Source organism: Borostomias antarcticus, assembly GCF_949987555.1.
Source record: "Borostomias antarcticus genome assembly, contig: scaffold_65, whole genome shotgun sequence".
NCBI classification, from domain to species: Eukaryota; Metazoa; Chordata; class Actinopteri; order Stomiiformes; family Stomiidae; genus Borostomias; species Borostomias antarcticus.
The window spans coordinates 1,051,862-1,075,000 of NW_028176587.1; the positions used below are offsets into that span (position 1 = coordinate 1,051,862).

The window sequence follows — 23,139 nt, forward strand, 5'->3', positions numbered from 1 at the left end:
CGGTAATCGGACTGAAGCCGGGTGATGGACACGCCGTCTTTGTTGGACTGCAGAACAGCCCGTAACAACTTCTTCAGCAAAGCGTCAAAGTCCGACATCCTGGAATAAACACCCACACGAGAGGTCATTTACCTCGGCAGGTTTTCGTTATGTATAGCCAGCAAACACGCATATGCCATTCACTCCATAACGCAGGCTTGTAACCTAACGCTCTATGCTTGCTAATGGATTGTGAAATAATTTAAATCCAACAGTTGAAGTGTTCTAGGCACTTAACAATTTTCAACAATACTAGCTGTCGTACACTAGCCATACACCCAGATGCAATGTGCTGCTAGTGAATTAGCCAACAGCTAACTAACGGCTCTGGCTAACGTTAGCTTCGAGCCAAACACAGCTTTGACTGTTTATCATTGTGATCAGAGATAAAAACAATAAACCAGTATAAACTAACATTTGAACTGTAGACATGCCAGTAAACGCTAACGTTACACTGGGTTGTTGATTTTGTTTCGGTATGAGTAGCTAGGCAACGGTAGCTAGGCAACTAGTTTTTTCCCTGAGAGCAGTTGGCTGCTCAGGAGGTCACGTGCGAAAGAGCACGCGCCGTTCAAGTTCAAAATGTATATATACCTGTATTCTATTAATTATATACCTATGTTAATACACCCATGATATATACCTGTATATATTCCAGTAGCCTACAGCTAGACTGAATAAACAAACAGCCAATCAAAATGTATCAATGTTTTATTCATGTAAATAAGTACTGTACACAACAACAGACTCAAACTGCCTTTTTTAATAATACCTTAAATGTAAACAAAGAATAATAATAACATAAAAATAATTATCATGGTACATAGGACACCTCTCACCCTCTTTTTAATGAGTGATCAAGAAATGCACTGAAGTTTCAAGTGTCCATCTTATGTAGAACTCTGTCCGTATCCCAGTGCAAACATGTTAATCTTTGACATCTTCAATTCACTGTGAGGGCTGGTTTGATAAAGTGCGGAGGTGCAGGGTTTGAATTACCGGGGATGGGGGGGTCTGGGGGAGAGTACCCTGGAAAGGACTGCATTGCTATTGTTAACTCCCCCTCCACTAAAGTGTCAAAGATATACACTCAACACCCATGATTGTTTCAAAGTGTAATTCAAACCCTGACTAAGTGGGAGGGACTTGCCCCGATCTTAACCAATGAGAGGAGAGGGTGTCTGGGGTATAACCAATCAGTGGTTACAGTTAGCTGGTGTGGTCCCTCTCATTGTCCCCAATGACAGACTGGCCACTTCAGAACAGAGTTTTGGCCCTAACGTGGAATCGGACAGGGTTCTAGAACGCCCAGATGATTCTATGGGTTCTAGATTGCCAGAGGTGCCGTGAGCGAAAAGTCAAGCGTCACCGTAATTTAGTTTCGACAAACAAGCCAGCGGTTTGTCACGGTCAAGCGATGTACAAGATGTGTGGCAACAACACAGAACGTGCTATGGAGGCTGAACCACGAGCACCACGAGTTGAATGACATGAAGCCTAGAGAGACTCTAGGTTGTGTGTGTGTGTGTGTGTGTGTCAGTGCATGTGTGTGTGAAGCAGGCCGTTTGGAAAGGGTAGACAATACCCTTGGTGAAAAGACATACAGTACTGTCACTGCATTTGGCACCACTTAAATATAAATCCATACTGTACATATCCAAGTCATGTCTGTCTGTCTGACCTCCAGTTATGGCAAGATTTGTCAAGAGAATATATAAGCATTAGATTCCCTTCACATTCCCAATAGGTCACATTGACACACATTTTAGACTTTTCTTCTTTCTTTCTTTTTTTTTTTTTTTATAACAATAGGAGACCAACAACAGTAGCTACTACAAGACCTCCACTTTGCTAGCTCATCTCGTGCGCCCTCATGTGGCCAACTGGAAATCATGCAATACATAGACGATTTCAGAAACCTGTCGAAAAATGCCCGTTGTCGGTAGTTGATGTCTAGAAGACCACACATTCAGAAAATGTGAACAGATTTCTCCCAACCCAGGCTAGATGATTTTACCCCCAAACACACAGTACGGGTTTTAAAAAACCAATCCTCTGACTAAGGTGTTTTTTAAATGAACGACAGGGCTCTATAAAAGCATCTTCCTTTGTGCTTCTCAGCCCAGAATGTCCCATTGCCTCATTTTCCCCCCGTTTTTTTTGTTCTTCTTTGTGTCTCTGAGGGATTTAAAATCAGACCTTCCCTCCACAGTGCAGGACACTGTGACATCATCAACGACAACAAACTAAAACATCCATCTTTAAAAATACACAAATTCCATAGAGGGTTAGATTTTTCTTAAGATGCATATTTATAATTAAAAAAAAGGTTGTCTCATGTTGCTCGAGAAGACAAAAAACAACAACAATTGAAACCTTTCTTCAGTTTCATTGAAAAAAATGAGACCCCAAAATGTCAGAAAGGTGTGATTTGGCAGTGAGGGAGAAGAGCTGTTTATACATGGATTATCTCATCTCTGAACCTTGTTATCTAAAGAAAACACACACAGTCAGTCACAGTGACTCCTGTGGTCGTTGATGTTGACTTTACTCAATTCTTCCTATTGAATCAACTCAAACCAGGTTGAGTGACTCAACTCAAATCTCCGACTCAACTCCACGAAGTCAAGTCAGTTCTTGCTGTTGATTCAACCCAGTTCTAGTCTGTTCAGTCAATTCAAATCAGCGATCTAGCAAGGTGTCTTCCCCGGGCTCTGCCTGGAGTGGGAGACACCGTCGTGGTAGCTAGTCGCCGACATCTGTCGCTTGCATTGATTTGCATTGAGTTTTGTTTCAGTGTTGAACATTCTGCAACTTCTTGACCTGCCCCGATGCGGGGGCTGTGCATGTGCAGTCCACTGAGAAATCACATTAATAACCATAAAAAAACAACAAAAACAGAGTAGAAAAAAACATCTTCTGTTCTGAGGTCCTCCAGAGTGGTCCGTCTGTCTGTCTGTTTATTCAGAGACCTGAGCAGATCGCCCCCTTGTGGCGACACGGAATCACACGCAGCTCTCTCTGGCCTTCTCGTCCAATAGGAAGTTGTTGAGGTGGTGGGAGACATCCACCTCTACGGCATCTCTTTTGATCATGGCAATGTCTTACAAGTGGTCCTCGTCACTTTGGTCCTTGGCAAAATTGACAAATACCTGGAGAGAGAGAAATGGAGAGAAAAAGAGAGAGAGAGAGAGAGAGAGAGCGCACACAGACCGGATTAGTTTCTGTCGACTACATGCAAGACACCCTGAAAAGACTAGGTGGCCAGCAGTACACAACGATCTAATTTGGTAAACAAATAAATGAAAGTGGACACATTAATATATATATGTCTATGGAAAAAAAAAATCCTCAAAATGGCCAGTCAAGTCAATAAGACAAAATGGCCGCCCAGATGCGTGTACTTTTCTTTTTTTTCTTCTTTTTTTTATCCTTACTTGGTCCAGAGTGGTCTGGGAGACGGAGTAGTCCTCTATGCTGAGCGCATCCTTGTTCTTGGCCAGCAGAGAGAAGATGCGAGCGAGGGACGTGTGGGCGGAGGGCAGCTGGTACTGGAGCATGTTCCGGTGCTTCTCCTTCAGCGTGCTGCCCGGCAGCTCCCGCTCGATGAAGCCCATCACAGGCCGCAGGTCGGGGTCTGGCCCCGTCACGCGCAGGATGATGGTGTAGCCGTCCCCGAACCTGACCACAGCACAGGAGCTAGCGTTAGCATTAGCCACGGTACGGCGAATAGCAGGTTAACGTCTGCATTAGCCACAATTAGCCAGTTACCAAACCTGTCACATTAGCGTTACCATAATCAATGGATACATCTATTGTCTCAAAAACTATCAGTACTGCAGATTACCTGTAAACATCATCTCCAGCTAGTGTCAACAGCCAACTGTCAGTTACAGAAAATGGAGAAGGAATCTCTTGCGTTTTTCAAACTCCAACTGACAGGATTCACCCTTGTCCCTGTATAGAGGCCAACGGTGTCGTCCAGCTGTGTGTGACTGACGTTCTCACCTGTTCTTCAAGTGCTGCACGCTGCCCAGACAGCGGAACCTGCCGTTCACCATGATGGCCATGCGCGTGCAAAGGGCCTCGCACTCCTCCATACTGAAACACACACAGCGCATCACGAGGGAGGTCCATCAGTGTCCATCCATCCATGATTATTACAGTATAGATGTTACTTTGAAGGCAAGTTGGCAAGGCAAGGCAAGGCAAGGCAAGGCAAGTTTATTTATATAGCACATTTCAGCCACAGGGCAATTCAAGGTGCTTTACATGAGACATTAAAAGCATTAAAACAAAAAGCAAGACATTATAGACATTTAAAACAAAAGGCAGGACAAATTAAAAGCATTAAAACAAAAAGCAAGTCATTATAGATATTTAAACAAAAAGCAGGACAAATAGAATACAGGAATAAAAGTTACAGTGCAGTATACTGATAAACATAGCTCCTCTTAGAAAGCAGTGGCAAAAAGAAAAGTCTTCAGGCTTGTTTTAAAAGAACCAAGAGTTGCAGCAGACCTGCAGTTTTCTGGAAGTTTGTTCCAGATATTTGGAGCATAAAAACTGAATGCTGCTTCTCCATGTTTTGTTTTAACTCTGGGGACAGAAAGTAGACCTGTGCCAGACGACCTGAGGGGTCTGGATGGTTCATAGCATATGAGCAGATCAGAAATATATTTTGGCCCTAGGCCATTCAGTGCTTTATAAACCAACAGCAGTATTTTAAAGTAGATTCTTTGACAGACAGGAAGCCAGTGTAAAGACCTTAGTACTGGTGTGATATGCTCCACTTTCTTAGTCTTAGTGAGGACTCGAGCAGCAGCGTTCTGAATCAGCTGCAGCTGTCTGATCGATTTTTTAGAGAGACCTGTATACATGCCGTTACAGTAGTCGAGTCTACTGAAGATAAACGCATGGACAAGTTTTTCCAAATCCTTCTGGGACATAAAACCTTTGATCCTTGATATATTCTTCAGGTGATAGTAGGCTGACTTTGTAATTGACTTAATGTGGCTGTTGAAATTCAGGTCTGAGTCCATGACTACACCAAGATTTCTGGCTTCGTTTGTGGTTTTTAGCATTACTGATTGAAGTTGAGCACTGACTTTTAATCGTTCTTCTTTGGCTCCAAAGACAATTACTTCAGTTTTATTTTTGTTTAGTTGGAGAAAGTTCTGGCACATCCAATCATTGATTTGTTGAATGCACTTACTCAGCGCTTGTATGGGATTATAGTCTCCTGGTGATATAGTGATATAAATTTGTGTGTCATCTGCATAGCTATGGTAACATATTTTGTTGTTTTCCATAATTTGAGTTAGTGGGAGCATGTAAATGTTGAACAGAAGAGGCCCCAGGATGGAGCCTTGGGGAACTCCACAGGTCATTTTTGTCAGCTCAGATTTGTAATTGCCTATAGACACAAAATAATCCCTGTCCTTTAAGTACGATTCAAACCAATCTAACACTGTACCAGAAATTCCCAGCCAATTTTCCAGTCGGCCTAGTAGTATGTTGTGGTCTACCGTGTCGAACGCAGCACTGAGATCCAGTAGTACTAAGACTGAGATTTTGCCATTATCTGTGTTTAAATGGATGTCATTAAATACCTTAATTAGAGCAGTCTCGGTGCTGTGATGTGGTCGAAATCCTGACTGGAAGACATCAAAGCCATTACTTAGTGCCAGGAAGTTATTCAGTTGTTGGAAAACAACCTTTTCAATTATTTTGCTTAGAAATGGGAGGTTTGATATGGGCCTATAATTGTTCATTTGTGAGCTGTCTAGATTATTCTTTTTTAAGAGTGGCTTGATGACTGCAGTTTTCAGGGTATGTGTTACGGCTCGCATGCCCTCGCCTCCACAACCGTCTCCCTCTCTCCCCTCTGGGCCCGCTGCGCGCTCGGGGCGTCCTACGCGCTCTACCGCACGTCGCATCAGCCCGGGCATACAACGCTCTGGCTCTCCGGAGTTTCCCCCCACTGCCGGGCGTTCCCCGTCTCCGGCCAGCTCCGCGGACTCGGCAGTCTCCTCCCTCTCCGGTGACGAAGAATCGGATCCCGACATGCCCAGCACATCGGCCCGTGCGCAAAGACAAGAACGGCGCGCTCGTCTCCGACGATGACGCTGGCGCGGCTCTACTCACCGGTTCCCAATTATCATCACCACACCTGTCCCTCGTTCTGCAATCACCTTCAACCTCTACAAGAACCTGGTCTACACTCCACTCATCGCCAGATCTTACCATAATACTCTTGTGGTAAAGTATAGCCTAAGCCTACAATCTCCTTACCCGTATTTTGTAGTGTTTTTTCCCGTTCCCGTTTGTGATTACTCTCACTCACCCTGCCTCCCCTCCTCATCTCTCCAGTTCCTGCCTGACCCACGTCTGTACGATTACCCCGCTCCTGCCTGACCACCGCCTGTACGACCCCGCTCCTGCCTGACCATCGCCTGTACGACAACCCCGCTCCTGCCTGAACATCGCCTGTACGACAACGCTCCTGCCTGACCATCGCCTGTACGACAACCCCGCTCCTGCCTGACCATCGCCTGTACGACAACCCCGCTCCTGCCTGACCATCGCCTGTACGACTACCACGCTCCTGCCTGACCATCGGCTGTACGACTACCACATCCCCCTTTTTGATCTTATTAAATCGCCCCTCCGGGCTTTACCGTTCCTTGCCTCCTCCTTTCCTGTTGCGCCTGGGTCCCAAACCAAACCCTCACAGTAAGATCTGGCCAGTTTGGACCCAGCCAACATGGAGGAGAGACCTGCACCTCCCGGACTACTCCAAGCCCTCCCACGGACCCAAGCTGAGCAACTGCAGCAGGTATCCGCCCAACAGCACGCCCAGGACGAGCGACTGAGGGGCCTCGCTACTCTGGTCTGCTCCCTGTCCGACCAGGTCACCGCGGTCAGTGCCCGCCAGGCTCCGTTCCTGAACCCCACCGCTCCACCAAACCGGGAGCCCCATCTCGCCTCCCCGGCCCTCTACGACGGGACGTTCACCCTCTGCCGGGAGTTCCTCATGCAGTGTGAGTACGTGTTTGACCTCCAGCCAAGCATGTACTCCACTGCGTCGGCTCGGATAGCCTACATTGCCAACCTGACCACGGGACGGGCTCGCCGTTGGGTCATGGCGGGTCGCGAGGGCGCAGCTGCCTACATGCAGGACTACACTGCCTTCGTGGCAGAATTCCGGACTGTGTTCGACCACGACGTCCACGGACAGGACGCGGACGCTGCTCTCTCCGCCCTCACCCAGGGTTCCAGCTCAGTAGCGGACTACGCCACGGAGTTCCGCATCCTCGCTGCCCGTTGCTCCTGGAACGAGTCTGCCCTATACAGCGCCTTCCGACGGGGTCTGGGGGACGCCATGAAGGACAGCCTGGCTGGAGGAGACAGACCAGCGACCCTGAACCAACTCGTCTCCCTCTCCATAGCCATAGACGAGCGCCACCGGGAACGCAGGCGCGAGCGGGCGCACCAACACCACAGCGCACCCAGACCGTCTCCGCCCCCCTCTGCCGGTCTCTCTCGGCCTGCCCCGGCCTCCCTCGCCCCCCCAAACACCGCTGGAGAGGAACCCATGCAACTGGGTTGGACCCGACTGACCCCTGCAGAGCGTGAGCACCGGGAACAGAACGGGCTATGCATATACTGCGCTAGCCCAGCGCACGCCGTCGACTCCTGTTCCTCTGCACCTCCCAGGGCGGCAAAAAGAGTAGACTCACTCGCCAGGGGTTACCGAGTGAGCCGGCTCATCCATCCCCAATCCCGGACCCGTGCCGCCAGGTTCACTGTTACCCTCGCCTGGCAGGGGCACACGCTCTCCGTCCCTGCTCTCATCGACTCCGGTGCTGACGAGAGCTTCGTGGACGTCCAGTTCGCCCACAAAGCGGCGCTCCCTATCTCCCCTCTGGAGAGGCCCCTCTCGGCTTTCGCCCTGGATGGCCATCCCATGGGTCCCATCACGCACCGGACCCTGCCCCTCACTCTCACAGTCTCGGGTAACCACGTGGAGAACGTCCGCCCCTTCGTCATCCACTCTCCCGACGCTCCGTTCATCTTAGGGAGGCCCTGGCTGGAACTCCATACCCCTCATGTCTGCTGGAGCTCGGGGCGCATCCTCGGCTGGAGCACCACCTGCCACGCCCGCTGCCTCCGAGCTGCTCAGACCTCCACTCGGGTTGACCGGCCCCGTCCCGCTCCTCCTGACCTCTCCACGGTCCCTTTGATGTACCACGACCTCGGGGAGGCCTTCAGTAAGGAGCGCGCCCGCACACTTCCCCCTCATCGACCCTACGACTGCGCCATCGAGCTCCACCCTGGCGCCCCTCTCCCAGCCAGTCGTCTCTACAACCTCTCCCTCCCGGAGAAAGCTGCCATGGACACCTACATCTCCGAGTGCTTGGCCGAGGGCCTCATCCGACCATCTCGTTCCCAGGTGGCAGCGGGGTTCTTCTTTGTAAAGAAGAAGGGAGGAGACCTGAGGCCGTGCATCGACTACAGGCTGCTCAACAACATCACGGTGAAGAATAAATACCCACTCCCCCTCATGAGCTCCAATTTTGAACCCCTCACCGGTGCCACCATCTTCACCAAGTTGGACCTCAGAAACGCTTATCACCTGGTGCGTATCCGTGAGGGGGACGAATGGAAGACCGCCTTCAAGACCTCCCGTGGCCACTACGAATACCTCGTCATGCCCTTCGGCCTCACCAACGCCCCCGCTGTCTTCCAGGCCCTGATGAACGACGTGCTCAGGGACATGCTGGACGTATTTGTGGTTCTCTACCTGGACGACATCCTTGTGTTCTCCAGGAGCGCTGAGGAGCACGTCCAACACGTCCGCATGGTAATCCAGCGTCTCCGGGAGAACCGCCTATACATCAAGGCGGAGAAGTGCACCTTTCACTCCGCGTCAGTGGAGTTCCTGGGGCTCATTGTGGAGGGAGGCCTGACGCGACCCGACCCCCGCAAAATCAAGACCGTGGTTGAATGGCCTCAACCCTCTACCCGGAGGCAACTCCAGAGCTTCCTTGGCTTCGCGAACTTTTACCGCCGTTTCATACGGGACTACAGCCGGGTAGCAGCTCCCCTCACCCACCTCACCTCATCCCTGCGTCCGTTCATCTGGACACCGGCTGCCAGCGCCGCCTTCTCTGCGCTCAAGGAGCGCTTCACCACCGCTCCGGTCCTTCTCCATCCTGACCCCTCCAGGCAGTTCGTGGTCGAGGTTGACGCATCGGACACCGGCATCGGTGCTGTTCTGTCCCAGCGGTCAGTGGAGGACCAGAAGTTGCACCCCTGTGCCTTCCTCTCCCGCCGGTTCACCCCGGCTGAGGTGAATTACGACATCGGGAACAGGGAGTTGTTGGCGGTGGTGGGGGCCTTGGAGGAGTGGCGCCATTGGCTTGAGGGCGCGGAACACACCACCCTCGTCTGGTCGGACCACAAGAACCTGACCTTCATCCGGGCGGCCAAGCGCCTCAACTCCCGCCAGGCGCGGTGGTCGCAGTTCCTGGGAAGGTTCGACTTTACCCTCACCTTCCGGCCCGGCTCCCGCAACGCCAAGGCCGACGCGCTGTCCCGCCTCCACGCGCCCGAGGCGCCCCCCGCGGAGCCTGAGACCATCCTGCCGACCTCGCGTGTCGTAGGGGTGATCACTATGAACATCGAGGCGGTGGTGAGGCAGGCCCAACGCGCCCAACCCAGTCCGGCCAACGTTCCTCCTCGCCGGCTCTTCGTGCCGGACTCGGTCCGGTCCCGGGTGCTCCAGTGGGGCCATGCCAGCCGGTTTGCGTGCCATCCCGGGGTTCACCGCACCCTCTCCTTCCTGAGCCGACGGTTCTGGTGGCCCTCCATGAGGTCCGACGTCCGGGAGTTTGTGGTCGCCTGTCCCGTCTGCTCCCGCAGCAAGGCGTCCCACCAGCCCCCGGCTGGCCTCCTGCGTCCTCTCCCGGTCCCCAGCCGTCCCTGGTCCCACATCGCCCTGGACTTCATCACCGGTCTTCCCCCCTCCAGGGGCAACACGGTCATCCTCACCGTGGTGGACCGGTTCTCCAAGGCGGTCCATCTGGTGGCGCTCCCCAAGCTCCCGTCCTCTGCGGAGACAGCTGAGCTCCTCGTCCAGCATGTCTACCGGCTCCACGGTCTCCCCGGAGACATTGTCTCGGACCGTGGGCCTCAATTCACCTCCCAAGTCTGGAGGGCCTTCTGCAAGGAGATAGGCGCCACCATCAGCCTCTCCTCTGGCTACCACCCGCAGACCAACGGCCAGGCCGAACGGGCCAACCAGAGCCTGGAGTCCGCTCTCCGCTGTGTGTCGGCTCTCCACCCCACCTCCTGGAGCAAGGACCTGCCCTGGGTCGAATACTCCCTCAATGCCCTGACCAGCGCTGCCACTGGCAGGTCTCCGTTCGAGTCATCCCTCGGGTACCAGCCCCCGCTGTTCTCTCTCCAGGAGTCGGAGGCCTCCGTCCCCTCCGTCCAGGCCCACCTCAGCCGCTGTCGCCGTGTCTGGCTGCCGCGGTGCCAACCGCCGCCGCACTCCTGCTCCGGCGTATCGGCCCGGTCAACGTGTCTACCTCTCCACTGCTGATCTTCCGCTCCAGGTCCCCTCCAAGAAGCTGGCTCCGCGCTTCGTTGGGCCCTTCGAGATCGACCGTGTCCTGAACCCGGCTGCGGTACGTCTTAAGCTCCCTGCTTCCATGCGGGTACACCCTGTATTCCATGTGTCCAAGGTCAAACCTGTCTCCTCGAGTCCTCTCATGCCTTCTGCCCCAGCTCCTCCGCCTCCCCAGATGGTCGACGGGCATCCCCAGTGGACGGTTCGGCGGCTGCTGAAGGTGCGCCGCCGGGGTCGGGGGTTCCAATACCTGGCGGATTGGGAGGGGTACGGCCCCGAGGAGTGCAGCTGGATCTCCAGGCAGCTCATTATGGACCCGTCTCTCCTCCGGGACTTCTACCGGGCCCATCCTGACGCCCCCGGTCGGTCGCCAGGTGGCTCCCCTCGGGGGGGGGGTCCTGTTACGGCTCGCATGCCCTCGCCTCCACAACCGTCTCCCTCTCTCCCCTCTGGGCCCGCTGCGCGCTCGGGGCGTCCTACGCGCTCTACCGCACGTCGCATCAGCCCGGGCATACAACGCTCTGGCTCTCCGGAGTTTCCCCCCACTGCCGGGCGTTCCCCGTCTCCGGCCAGCTCCGCGGACTCGGCAGTCTCCTCCCTCTCCGGTGACGAAGAATCGGATCCCGACATGCCCAGCACATCGGCCCGTGCGCAAAGACAAGAACGGCGCGCTCGTCTCCGACGATGACGCTGGCGCGGCTCTACTCACCGGTTCCCAATTATCATCACCACACCTGTCCCTCGTTCTGCAATCACCTTCAACCTCTACAAGAACCTGGTCTACACTCCACTCATCGCCAGATCTTACCATAATACTCTTGTGGTAAAGTATAGCCTAAGCCTACAATCTCCTTACCCGTATTTTGTAGTGTTTTTTCCCGTTCCCGTTTGTGATTACTCTCACTCACCCTGCCTCCCCTCCTCATCTCTCCAGTTCATGCCTGACCCACGTCTGTACGATTACCCCGCTCCTGCCTGACCACCGCCTGTACGACCCCGCTCCTGCCTGACCATCGCCTGTACGACAACCCCGCTCCTGCCTGAACATCGCCTGTACGACAACGCTCCTGCCTGACCATCGCCTGTACGACAACCCCGCTCCTGCCTGAACATCGCCTGTACGACAACCCCGCTCCTGCCTGACCATCGCCTGTACGACAACCCCGCTCCTGCCTGACCATCGCCTGTACGACTACCACGCTCCTGCCTGACCATCGGCTGTACGACTACCACATCCCCCTTTTTGATCTTATTAAATCGCCCCTCCGGGCTTTACCGTTCCTTGCCTCCTCCTTTCCTGTTGCGCCTGGGTCCCAAAACCAAACCCTCACAGTATGTGGGAACACACCTGAAAGAAGAGATGTGTTTACAATTTGTAGTAAATCAGAGGCCATGCAGTTGGATACAGTTTTGAAGAAGTCTGTAGGTAGAACATCAAGGCAACAGGTGGAGGATTTCAGATATTGTATAGTGTCCCCCAGGGTTTTATGGTTGATCGGATAAATTGTGTCATGGTACAATTATTGATTTTAAGTGGACAGTGTGACGACACATGTCCTGTACCTGGAATGGAGGCACTGACTGCTTGTCTAATTTTCTGAATTTTGTCAGTGAAGAATGAGGCAAATTCATTGCAGGCCCTGGTGGATAGAAGTTCAGAGGCTACTGACACAGGAGGGTTTGTCAGCCTATCAACAGTGGCAAACAAAGCACGCGCATTGTTATGGTTTTTGGTGATGATGTCAGAAAAGAAGGTCTGCCGTGCATTTCTCAGCTCCAGATTATAAATGCGAAGTCTCTCTTTATAGATGTCATAATGAACATGGAGATTTGTTTTTCGCCATCTGCGTTCAGATTTTCGACACTCTCTCTTTTCTATTCTGACCAGCATGGCCTTTCTCCATGGAGATCTTCTCTTACCAGAGATCACCTTCACCTTAGTGGGCGCAACGGCGTCAATAATGTTTGTAATTTTAACATTGAAATTATCTACAAGCTCGTTGACTGAGGCCATATAGAGGGCAGGTGTGGACGAGAAAGCCTGAGTAAATATCTCACTGGTGTTTTCAGTGATGCGCCGTTTTGAGATAACCTCTGTTTGAACATTTGTGTGCATGGAGATAGTACTCTCAAAGAAAACACAGGAATGATCAGAGAGCGCAACATCAGACACCTGAACCTTAGAAATATTCAGACCTTTGGTGATGATTAAGTCCAGAGTGTGCCCCTTGTTGTGTGTGGGCTCCGTCACATGCTGAGTCAGTCCATAGTTATCAAGGACACAACCTAGCTCTTTAGTCCCTCTGCCCTGAGGGTTGTCAACATGGATGTTAAAATCACCAACAATAACCACACAGTCAAAGTCAATGCAGACAGTAGACAACAGTTCAGCAAAGTCATCAAAGAAGTTTGGACAGTATTTAGGTGGCCTGTAGATGTTTAGAAATAACGCTCGGGAAAAGGAATTCAACTGAAGAGCCACATATTCAAAGGAACCAAAATTTCCATAACACATCTGCTTACATTGGAGGGAGTCATTAAACAAGATGGCTACTCCACCTCCTTTCTTATGCACTCTAGCCTCGCTCATAAAGCTGAAGTTGGGAGGAGTTGACTCAATAAGAACAGCTGCACTGTTACCTTGGTCTAGCCAAGTTTCAGTTAAAAACATAAGATCAAGATTGTGGTTGGTGATAAAATCATTGATTAAAAATGTCTTTCCTGTTAAAGATCTGACATTTAATAAAGCTAAGTTTAGTGTGCTGAGGGTATTATCTGCACATTTCTCTGTGATAGTTTGTGGCTGACGAGGAATAGATACTAAATTTGATACATTTGTAGAGCCGGTTGAGTGTTTCCTGTTACTTAGCAGATTCACCATTGTTTTTCTATTACCTATCAAGACAGGAATTGAGGAAGATACCATCACGTTGGGTCCTGGCTTGTCCTGGAAGGGGTCATGAGTGCCATTAGCCTTGTAGCCTGGACCCAGTGCATATCAGTTAGAGCTTGTTGTATTGGCCCGGCAGGGGGTAAGGGCGGTTGGGAGCGCGTAATACAGCGCGTGAAAATGCTTGCTGGTGGGTGCCGGTGAGAGGAAGCAAGTGAGAGACTCCCCCTCTTGGGGGGGTGGATCATCGCTGGTGAGTGCTAGTGGGAGGGGGGGAGTGAGAGACTCCCCCTCTTGGGGGGGTGGAGGGGGTGGATCCTCACTGGTGAGTGCTAGTGGGAGGGGGGGAGTGAGAGACTCCCGCTCTTGGGGGGGTGGATCCTCGCTGGTGAGTGCTAGTGGGAGGGGGGGAGTGAGAGACTCCCCCTCTTGGGGGGGTGGAGGGGGTGGATCCTCACTGGTGAGTGCTAGTGGGAGGGGGGGAGTGAGAGACTCCCGCTCTTGGGGGGGTGGATCCTCGCTGGTGAGTGCTAGTGGGAGGGGGGGAGTGAGAGACTTCCCCTCTTGCAGTAGCTCATCAATTTGGCTGAGCTTCAGTGTGGCAGCTTTGATGAGGCCCTTGATTGGTGAGCGGGGTGGAGGAGGGGAGGGGCATCGTTGGGTTGTTGTCGATGGGGGGTGGTGTGAAGATTCTTCTTCCTGGCGCGGGTGTCTCCCATAATCAGAGCTTTGTTGAAGCAGCTCTTCAAGGTTTCTGCCATGTTGTGATATGTCTTCCTTCTGTTTTGGTATTTCTTGTCTCTTGTCCTTGACCATGGCAGAGGGAGCAGATGGATGACGCAGAGAATAGAACAGATTGGAGATAAACAGTTTTACTCCTGACCTGTTAAGGCAGAGTCCATTTCTCTGAAAAAGATGGTATCGTTCCCAAAAAAATGGAAAATTGTCAATGTAGCGCACTGAGTGAGTGGTACAGGCAGTTGAGAGCCATGTGTTCAGTGCCAACAGTCTGCTGAATCTCTCAACCCCTCTTCTGACTGGTGGTAGAGGGCCGCTGATAAACACCTCCGCTTTCAGAGACCTGACTGTGTTCAGCAGATCAATAAAGTCTCGTTTAAGAACTTCCGACTGCTGTTGCGCAACGTCATTTGTCCCCACGTGCACAATGATGTTTTCCACAGTTGGATGTGTAACCCCGATATGCAAGATTTTTTTTGTCATGTCAGCAACCGTATCCTTGGGAAAGCAGAGTATTTTGGTGCTTTCACTGCACATGCTTCTCACATCTTTTACATTAAAGTCACCCACAATCAGAGTTTGAGGCCCAGTCGGTAGCCTTTTACTTTCTGGTTTACTCTCAGTCCTTACCCTGCTGTGTGAAGAAGAGATGTGATCCAGGTCATCAGACAGTGGGGCAAATTTGTTCTCCAGTTGTATGGTTGATTGTCGGCGAGATCTGTTTCTGGTTCTCCCTTTTGCGGTTGTCCACGGCGGTGTCCTTCTAGGGACAGGGGTTGAAGAGGCACTCTGCCTGGATGATAATGCAGGCCAGTCAGTCTCATAGTTCTCCAGGGACGGGTCTCTGCCTTGTTCTCCCTTTTCCCTGGGAGGTGAATTTCTCTTAGGCTTTGCACCAAGAGAGTTCCAGGGAGGGTTTGTAGGTTTAGTGCCCAGTACATGGCTCTCCTGTTTCTTGGTAGTCTCCTTGGTGCTAATTAGCTCTTGTCTGGTACTGTTTTGAATCCATGGTAAGGTGGTGTCGTTCCCAGTTAGTCCATTGACGTCCACACACATCTCTAACCGGTTCATTTTTGTTTCCAGCACTGTAATCTTCTGCAGAAGTTTGTGGAAGTCATCCAGTTAAAGGGGGCATCTTGCTGCCGTGCTCACGTTATCGTGAGGAGATGATAAAGACGTTGAAATATGGCAACTAAATCTTCAAAAAAAAAAATATATATATTAGAGTCTTTAAAGTATCCAGGAGCCACTGCTCACAGTTTCTTATGGAAGAAAAGCAACAATATCAGCTGAAAAATGCAGAAAATGCAAACAAAGGCGAGAGCAAGCAGCAGAAGCGTCTTTGAGTGGTGTTGTTTGTGATCCCGTGTCACGGTCTAGATGTTGTGCTGTGTGGTGTTATGAGTGATCTGGGGTCACGGTCTAGATGTTGCGTTGTGTGGTGTTATGAGTGATCTGGTGTCACGGTCTAGATGTTGTGCTGTGTGGTGTTATGAGTGATCTGGGGTCACGGTCTAGATGTTGCGCTGTGTGGTGTTATAAGTGATCTGGGGTCACGGTCTAGATGTTGTGGTGTGTGGTGTTATGATTGATCTGGGGTCACGGTCTAGATGTTGCGCTGTGTGGTGTTATGAGTGATCTGGTGTCACGGTCTAGATGTTGCGCTGTGTGGTGTTATGAGTGATCTGGTGTCACGGTCTAGATGTTGCGCTGTGTGGTGTTATGAGTGATCTGGTGTCACGGTCTAGATGTTGCGCTGTGTGGTGTTATGAGTGATCTGGGGTCACGGTCTAGATGTTGCGTTGTGTGGTGTTATGAGTGATCTGGTGTCACGGTCTAGATGTTGCGCTGTGTGGTGTTATGAGTGATCTGGGGTCACGGTCTAGATGTTGCGCTGTGTGGTGTTATGAGTGATCTGGTGTCACGGTCTAGATGTTGCGCTGTGTGGTGTTATGAGTGATCTGGTGTCACGTTCTAGATGTTGCGCTGTGTGGTGTTATGAGTGATCTGGTGTCACGGTCTAGATGTTGCGCTGTGTGGTGTTATGAGTGATCTGGGGTCACGGTCTAGATGTTGCGCTGTGTGGTGTTATGAGTTAAATGGGGTCACGGTCTAGATGTTGCGTTGTGTGGTGTTATGAGTGATCTGGTGTCACGGTCTAGATGTTGCGCTGTGTGGTGTTATGAGTGATCTGGGGTCACGGTCTAGATGTTGCGCTGTGTGGTGTTATGAGTTAAATGGGGTCACGGTCTAGATGTTGCGCTGTGTGGTGTTATGAGTTAAATGGGGTCACGGTCTAGATGTTGCGCTGTGTGGTGTTATGAGTGATCTGGGGTCACGGTCTAGATGTTGCGCTGTGTGGTGTTATGAGTTAAATGGGGTCACGGTCTAGATGTTGCGCTGTGTGGTGTTATGAGTTAAATGGGGTCACGGTCTAGATGTTGCGCTGTGTGGTGTTATGAGTGATCTGGGGTCACGGTCTAGATGTTGCGCTGTGTGGTGTTATGAGTGATCTGGGGTCACGGTCTAGATGTTGCGTTGTGTGGTGTTATGAGTGATCTGGTGTCACGGTCTAGATGTTGCGCTGTGTGGTGTTATGAGTGATCTGGTGTCACGGTCTAGATGTTGCGCTGTGTGGTGTTATGAGTGATCTGGGGTCACGGTCTAGATGTTGCGCTGTGTGGTGTTATGAGTGATCTGGGGTCACGGTCTAGATGTTGCGCTGTGTGGTGTTATGAGTGATCTGGTGTCACGGTCTAGATGTTGCGCTGTGTGGTGTTATGAGTGATCTGGGGTCATGGTCTAACCTGTGAGAGGTCAGCACCACGGAGCGGCCCTCTTTGATGATGCCCAGGATGCAGTTCCACAGCGCTCGCCTGGCCTTGGGGTCCATCCCTGTGGTGGGCTCGTCCTGTCACACGCACGCGCACACACACACACACACACACACACACACACACACACACACACAATCAGTCTTCAGTCTTATTCCTAAACATGACCTTTAACATTAACATTAAAAGAGGAATGTTACATTAATCCAAGATCAGCATCTCACATCAGCCTACTGTCGTTGTACAAGTGTGTGTGTGTGTGTGTCTTATCTTCTCACCAGGAAGACTACATGGGGTAGGTGAAAGGAGGTGTGTTTGTGCGTGTGCGTGCGTGTGTGTGCGCGTGTGTCTGTGTGTGTGCGTGTGTGTGCGCGTGAGCTTGCGTGAGGCTTCTCTCCTCACCAGGAAGACGACGGGAGGTCCTCCTATCAGAGCCATGGCCGTGGAGAGTTTTCTCAAGTTGCCTCCACTGTAGCACCCAGCTTCCTTGTCTACGTACTTCACTAGGCCCAGCTTACGGATGCCCCACTCTGCCACCTAGAGGACGGGAGGCCCGGGAGTTAGATTACATAGAGACTGCGGTCCCAGTGCAGAGGCACTGAATGGCCTTCATTTACACGACCTAGACTTAGAAAGTTAGGTCACACATGGTCTTGTGGAGAGTACAGGGAGGGCAGACAGGAAGGGGTTCAAACTGCTGGATGGTCATTTAAGAGCACGCTGACCACACCGACACTCACACGCACGTACTGACCTCACACACTTCCTTCTCGGGCACGCCGCGGAGGATGGCGTAGAACTCCAGGTGCTCCCTGCCTGTCAGGAGGTCGTTGATGGCGTCGAACTGGGGGCAGTAGCCCATGTTCTGGTGCACCTCGTCTATTTCTGTCAGAACACTGGAGAGACAGACAGGGGGGAGAACGGTTGGTCACAGCGTCTGTCAGCGTCTGTCAGCGTCTGTCAGTTGCAACGAACGCTGATGGAATCTTTGTGTTTTTCAAACGTCAACTGACAGGGTTGAAATGTAACTGCCGTTCCTGTGGCCTGTTCCTTCCCCCTCACCTCTTCCCTGCTAGGTAGGCCTCCCCGCTGGTCACCATGGAGTCTCCTGTCAGCATCTTGAAGGTGCTGGTCTTCCCAGCTCCGTTCACACCCAGCAGACCAAAACACTGGAGAGAGGGAGAGAGAGAGAGGGAGAGAGAGAGAGAGAGGGAGAGAGAGATGGGGGGGAGAGAGAGTTTGAGAGAAAACAGAGAGAGAGAAAGAAAGACAGACAGAGGGAGAGAGAGAAAGAAAGAATGCATTTTCACTGGTTATTAACTGTTTGTATACAGTATTGTCATGATTTCACCAATAATGTTATTGATTAAACAACCTTATATCAACCTTAATGTGATAGGTTAAGACTAGGTTAAGATGATGATGAGATGAGGTAGCGGATTGGCTCAATTCTGAGTCTCACCTCTCCGGGGGGAATCCCCACACACAGACGATCGACAGCCGGCTTCTGCTTACGCTTGTACACCTGGAGGAGAGCGATAAAGTTATATTCAAATTCACTGTGCATTCTATAACATCCACAACGTGAGATGTGAGGCTGTTTTCAGACTCGTCCGCACACCTTGGTCAACTGCTTGAGCTCCAAGATGTCGGAGTGACCTCCACCTCCCAGAATCCTTTGCCTCTCCCTGGCCACGTCCTCGTCCTCCTCTCCTACTGGCTTTAGGTGAGAGCTTGATGACCTGGAGGTCACAGAGGAAACAAATCAGTATTAATAATTAACTTGTTATTGATTACTGACTACGTTTTCAGTCTTCACTAGCCTAACTTAATAGCCTTAATACTGTGATTTGAACTGTTTGTAAATTGAATATTATATTCCATGGTACAAGAAAACACTCATATCTAGCTCAGCTTCCTACAACATTCCAAAGCACATCAAATTGGACAGACAGGCCAGACCGTCCAATCAGTGAGGTGGACCCGCCTACCTGGCCTTGATGCAGAAGCGGTATTGGATGAGCACGGTAATGCAGAAGAAGACCACGCCCTCCACCGCCATGGCAAACAGGTTCTTGCCCACCATGTCCCAGGCCAGCGGGGAACGGAAACGGTTCTCACCTAGAACCACAGGAACACAAGAACGCACACATGTCAGGAACACCGTGGAATTTGACCAGACTATATCCAGTGCATGTTCTGAACTTGGTGAATCAATGAATCTGATACTTGTAAAAATGAAATACAGCAAACACGTCAGCATGTCTTAGGCTAATATCCACAAAGAAATGCATTTTTTCCCCACATTCTTTCTTGACCTTAAACCTTGCTACAACACAGTGGAACCTTTCCAGACCAGATCTCTAAAAACCTCTGACCTCTTAACCTCTGACCTCTTAACCTCTGACCGAACCTGCAGCCATCAGTCAGCTCGACAGAGATTGTTCCATCTTGATGACCTCTGACCCCTCCCCCAGGTGACCACTGCTACTCACCGAAGCGCTCCAGGGCGTCGGCCATGGCCTGGTTCTTCACCATGTCGATGAGGCCCCGCCCCAGACAGAAGTGGGGGAAGATGAGGAAGACGTTCTTCAGGATGTCGTTGATGCCTCCGATCTCCTGGAGCAGGAGAATGAGAGAACAGGCTTGTTTCAGGTCATTTAGCATTATTATGTCTGACTAACTCTTAAGTCTGACTAACTCTTAAGTCTTCCTATGTAGGATGTATAAAACTAGGAAGTTCCTATGTAGGATGTATAAAACTAGGAAGTTCCTATGTAGGATGTATAAAATACTAGGAAGTTCCTATGTAGGATGTATAAAGTACCAGGAAGTCCCTACAGTGTGTAGGCCTTATAAAGTACCGTTGGTCCCTGTGAAGTGGTGGTACTAGGGGAGTCCCTGTGAAGTGGTGGTACTAGGGGAGTCCCTGTGAAGTGGTGGTACTAGGGGAGTCCCTGTGAAGTGGTAGTACTAGGGGAGTCCCTGTGGAGTGGTAGTACTAGGGAGGTCCCTGTGAAGTGGTGGTACTAGGGGAGTCCCTGTGAAGTGGTGGTACTAGGGAGGTCCCTGTGAAGTGGTGGTACTAGGGGAGTCCCTGTGAAGTGGTGGTACTAGGGGAGTCCCTGTGGAGTGGTGGTACTAGGGAGGTCCCTGTGAAGTGGTGGTACTAGGGGAGTCCCTGTGAAGTGGTGGTACTAGGGGAGTCCCTGTGAAGTGGTGGTACTAGGGGAGTCCCTGTGAAGTGGTGGTACTAGGGGAGTCCCTGTGAAGTGGTGGTACTAGGGAGGTCCCTGTGAAGTGGTGGTACTAGGGGAGTCCCTGTGAAGTGGTGGTACTAGGGAGGTCCCTGTGAAGTGGTGGTACTAGGGGAGTCCCTGTGAAGTGGTGGTACTAGGGAGGTCCCTGTGAAGTGGTGGTACTAGGGGAGTCCCTGTGAAGTGGTGGTACTAGGGGAGTCCCTGTGAAGTGGTGGTACTAGGGGAGTCCCTGTGAAGTGGTGGTACTAGGGAGGTCCCTGTGAAGTGGTGGTACTAGGGGAGTCCCTGTGAAGTGGTGGTACTAGGGGAGTCCCTGTGAAGTGGTGGTACTAGGGGAGTCCCTGTGAAGTGGTGGTACTAGGGAGGTCCCTGTGAAGTGGTGGTACTAGGGGAGTCCCTGTGAAGTGGTGGTACTAGGGAGGTCCCTGTGAAGTGGTGGTACTAGGGGAGTCCCTGTGAAGTGGTGGTACTAGGGAGGTCCCTGTGAAGTGGTGGTACTAGGGGAGTCCCTGTGAAGTGGTGGTACTAGGGGAGTCCCTGTGAAGTGGTGGTACTAGGGGAGTCCCTGTGAAGTGGTGGTACTAGGGAGGTCCCTGTGAAGTGGTGGTACTAGGGGAGTCCCTGTGAAGTGGTGGTACTAGGGAGGTCCCTGTGAAGTGGTGGTACTAGGGGAGTCCCTGTGAAGTGGTGGTACTAGGGGAGTCCCTGTGAAGTGGTAGTACTAGGGGAGTCCCTGTGAAGTGGTGGTACTAGGGAGGTCCCTGTGAAGTGGTGGTACTAGGGGAGTCCCTGTGAAGTGGTGGTACTAGGGGAGTCCCTGTGGAGTGGTAGTACTAGGGGAGTCCCTGTGGAGTGGTAGTACTAGGGAGGTCCCTGTGAAGTGGTGGTACTAGGGAGGTCCCTGTGAAGTGGTGGTACTAGGGCCTTACGTTGCCCCCGAACAGCTCCAGGACGAAGGTGGAGACGGAGCCGTTGATGCCGATCAGGATGTTGACGCTGGTCAGAACCACGTAGGCCGTGCTGGGGATCTTGAAGAAGAACGAGGCCGGATACATCAGGGGCGTGATGGACCACCTGGGAGGGAGGAACACAAATGCAAACACAAACGATTATGAGTAAACAACGAACACATACTGGTGTGTGTGTGTGTGTGTGTGTGTGTGTGTGAGAGAGAGAGAAAAAGGGAGAGTGTGTGTGTGCATGTGTGAGAGAGAGAGAGAGCGAGAGTGTGTGTGTGTGTGTGTGTGTGTGTGTGTGTATGTGTGTGTGTGTGTGAGAGAGAGAGAGAAAGAGAGAGCCAGTGTGTGTGTTTGTGTGTGAGAGAGAGAGAGAGAGCCAGTGTGTGTGTGTGTGAGAGAGAGAGAAAGAGAGAGCCATTGTGTGTGTGTGTGTGTGTGTATGTGTGTGTGTGTGTGTGTGTGTGTGTGTGTGAGAGAGAGAAAGAGAGAGCCAGTGTGTGTGTGTGTGTGTGAGAGAGAGAAAGAGAGAGCCAGTGGGTGTGTGTGTGTGTGCCTCACCCATAGAGCAGCAGCAGCAGGGCCAGGACAGGCAGGTTGGTGGACGACACGTAGGCCTCTTGTTGGAAACACACGAAGATGATGATGACCAGAGTGGCAGGAACAACATAGTTACACTACAGAGGAGCAGGAGAGGGGGAGAGAGAGGAGGAGAGAGAGGAGGAGAGGAGGAGAGGGGGAGAGGGAGGAGGAGAGAGAGGAGGAGAGGGGGAGAGGATGAGAGGGGGAGAGAGAGGAGGAGAGGGGGAGAGAGAGGAGGAGAGGGGGAGAGGAGGAGAGGAGGAGAGGGGGAGAGAGAGGAGGAGAGGGGGAGAGGAGGAGAGGGGGAGAGAGAGGAGGAGAGAGAGGAGAGGAGGAGAGGGGGAGAGGGAGGAGGAGAGAGAGGAGGAGAGGGGGAGAGGATGAGAGGGGGAGAGAGAGGAGGAGAGGGGGAGAGAGAGGAGGAGAGGGGGAGAGGATGAGAGGAGGAGAGGGGGAGAGAGAGGAGGAGAGGGGGAGAGGAGGAGAGGGGGAGAGAGAGGGGGAGAGAGAGGAGGAGAGGAGGAGAGGGGGAGAGAGAGGGGGAGAGAGAGGAGGAGAGGAGGAGAGGGGGAGAGGGAGGAGGAGAGAGAGGAGGAGAGGGGGAGAGGAGGAGAGAGAGGAGGAGAGGGGGAGAGAGAGGAGGAGAGGGGGAGAGGATGAGAGGAGGAGAGGATGAGAGGAGGAGAGAGAGGAGGAGAGGAGGAGAGGGGGAGAGGGAGGAGGAGAGAGAGGAGGAGAGGGGGAGAGGATGAGAGGGGGAGAGAGAGAGGAGGAGAGGGGGAGAGAGAGGAGGAGAGGGGGAGAGAGAGGAGGAGAGGGGGAGAGAGAGGAGGAGAGGGGGAGAGGAGGAGAGGGGGAGAGAGAGGAGGAGAGGGGGAGAGAGAGGAGGAGAGGGGGAGAGGATGAGAGGATGAGAGGATGAGAGGAGGAGAGAGAGGAGGAGAGGAGGAGAGGGGGAGAGGGAGGAGGAGAGAGAGGAGGAGAGGAGGAGAGGGGGAGAGGGAGGAGGAGAGAGAGGAGGAGAGGGGGAGAGGATGAGAGGGGGAGAGAGAGGAGGAGAGGGGGAGAGAGAGGAGGAGAGGGGGAGAGAGAGGAGGAGAGGGGGAGAGGATGAGAGGAGGAGAGGATGAGAGGAGGAGAGAGAGGAGGAGAGGAGGAGAGGGGGAGAGGGAGGAGGAGAGAGAGGAGGAGAGGAGGAGAG

At 52.1% G+C, this 23,139-nt stretch overlaps 1 protein-coding gene across 1 annotated transcript in view; it reads right to left on the reverse strand.

Annotated features, from left to right (window-relative positions):
- Nucleotides 1-732: 732 nt before the first annotated feature.
- Nucleotides 733-23,139, reverse strand: part of LOC311328277 (phospholipid-transporting ATPase ABCA1-like) — a 27,325-nt gene continuing 4,918 nt past the window's right edge. The window contains exons 10-22 of the mRNA XM_084462266.1: nucleotides 21,918-22,033; nucleotides 21,330-21,474; nucleotides 19,636-19,759; nucleotides 19,132-19,261; nucleotides 18,762-18,882; nucleotides 18,603-18,665; nucleotides 18,203-18,309; nucleotides 17,895-18,036; nucleotides 17,543-17,677; nucleotides 17,114-17,217; nucleotides 4,048-4,140; nucleotides 3,477-3,720; nucleotides 733-3,191 (exon numbers count right to left, since the gene is read on the reverse strand). Of these exons, the coding sequence (XP_084318392.1) occupies nucleotides 3,144-3,191; nucleotides 3,477-3,720; nucleotides 4,048-4,140; nucleotides 17,114-17,217; nucleotides 17,543-17,677; nucleotides 17,895-18,036; nucleotides 18,203-18,309; nucleotides 18,603-18,665; nucleotides 18,762-18,882; nucleotides 19,132-19,261; nucleotides 19,636-19,759; nucleotides 21,330-21,474; nucleotides 21,918-22,033 (1,572 nt within the window). The 3' untranslated portion in view covers nucleotides 733-3,143. The remainder of the gene's footprint in view (nucleotides 3,192-3,476; nucleotides 3,721-4,047; nucleotides 4,141-17,113; nucleotides 17,218-17,542; nucleotides 17,678-17,894; nucleotides 18,037-18,202; nucleotides 18,310-18,602; nucleotides 18,666-18,761; nucleotides 18,883-19,131; nucleotides 19,262-19,635; nucleotides 19,760-21,329; nucleotides 21,475-21,917; nucleotides 22,034-23,139) is intronic.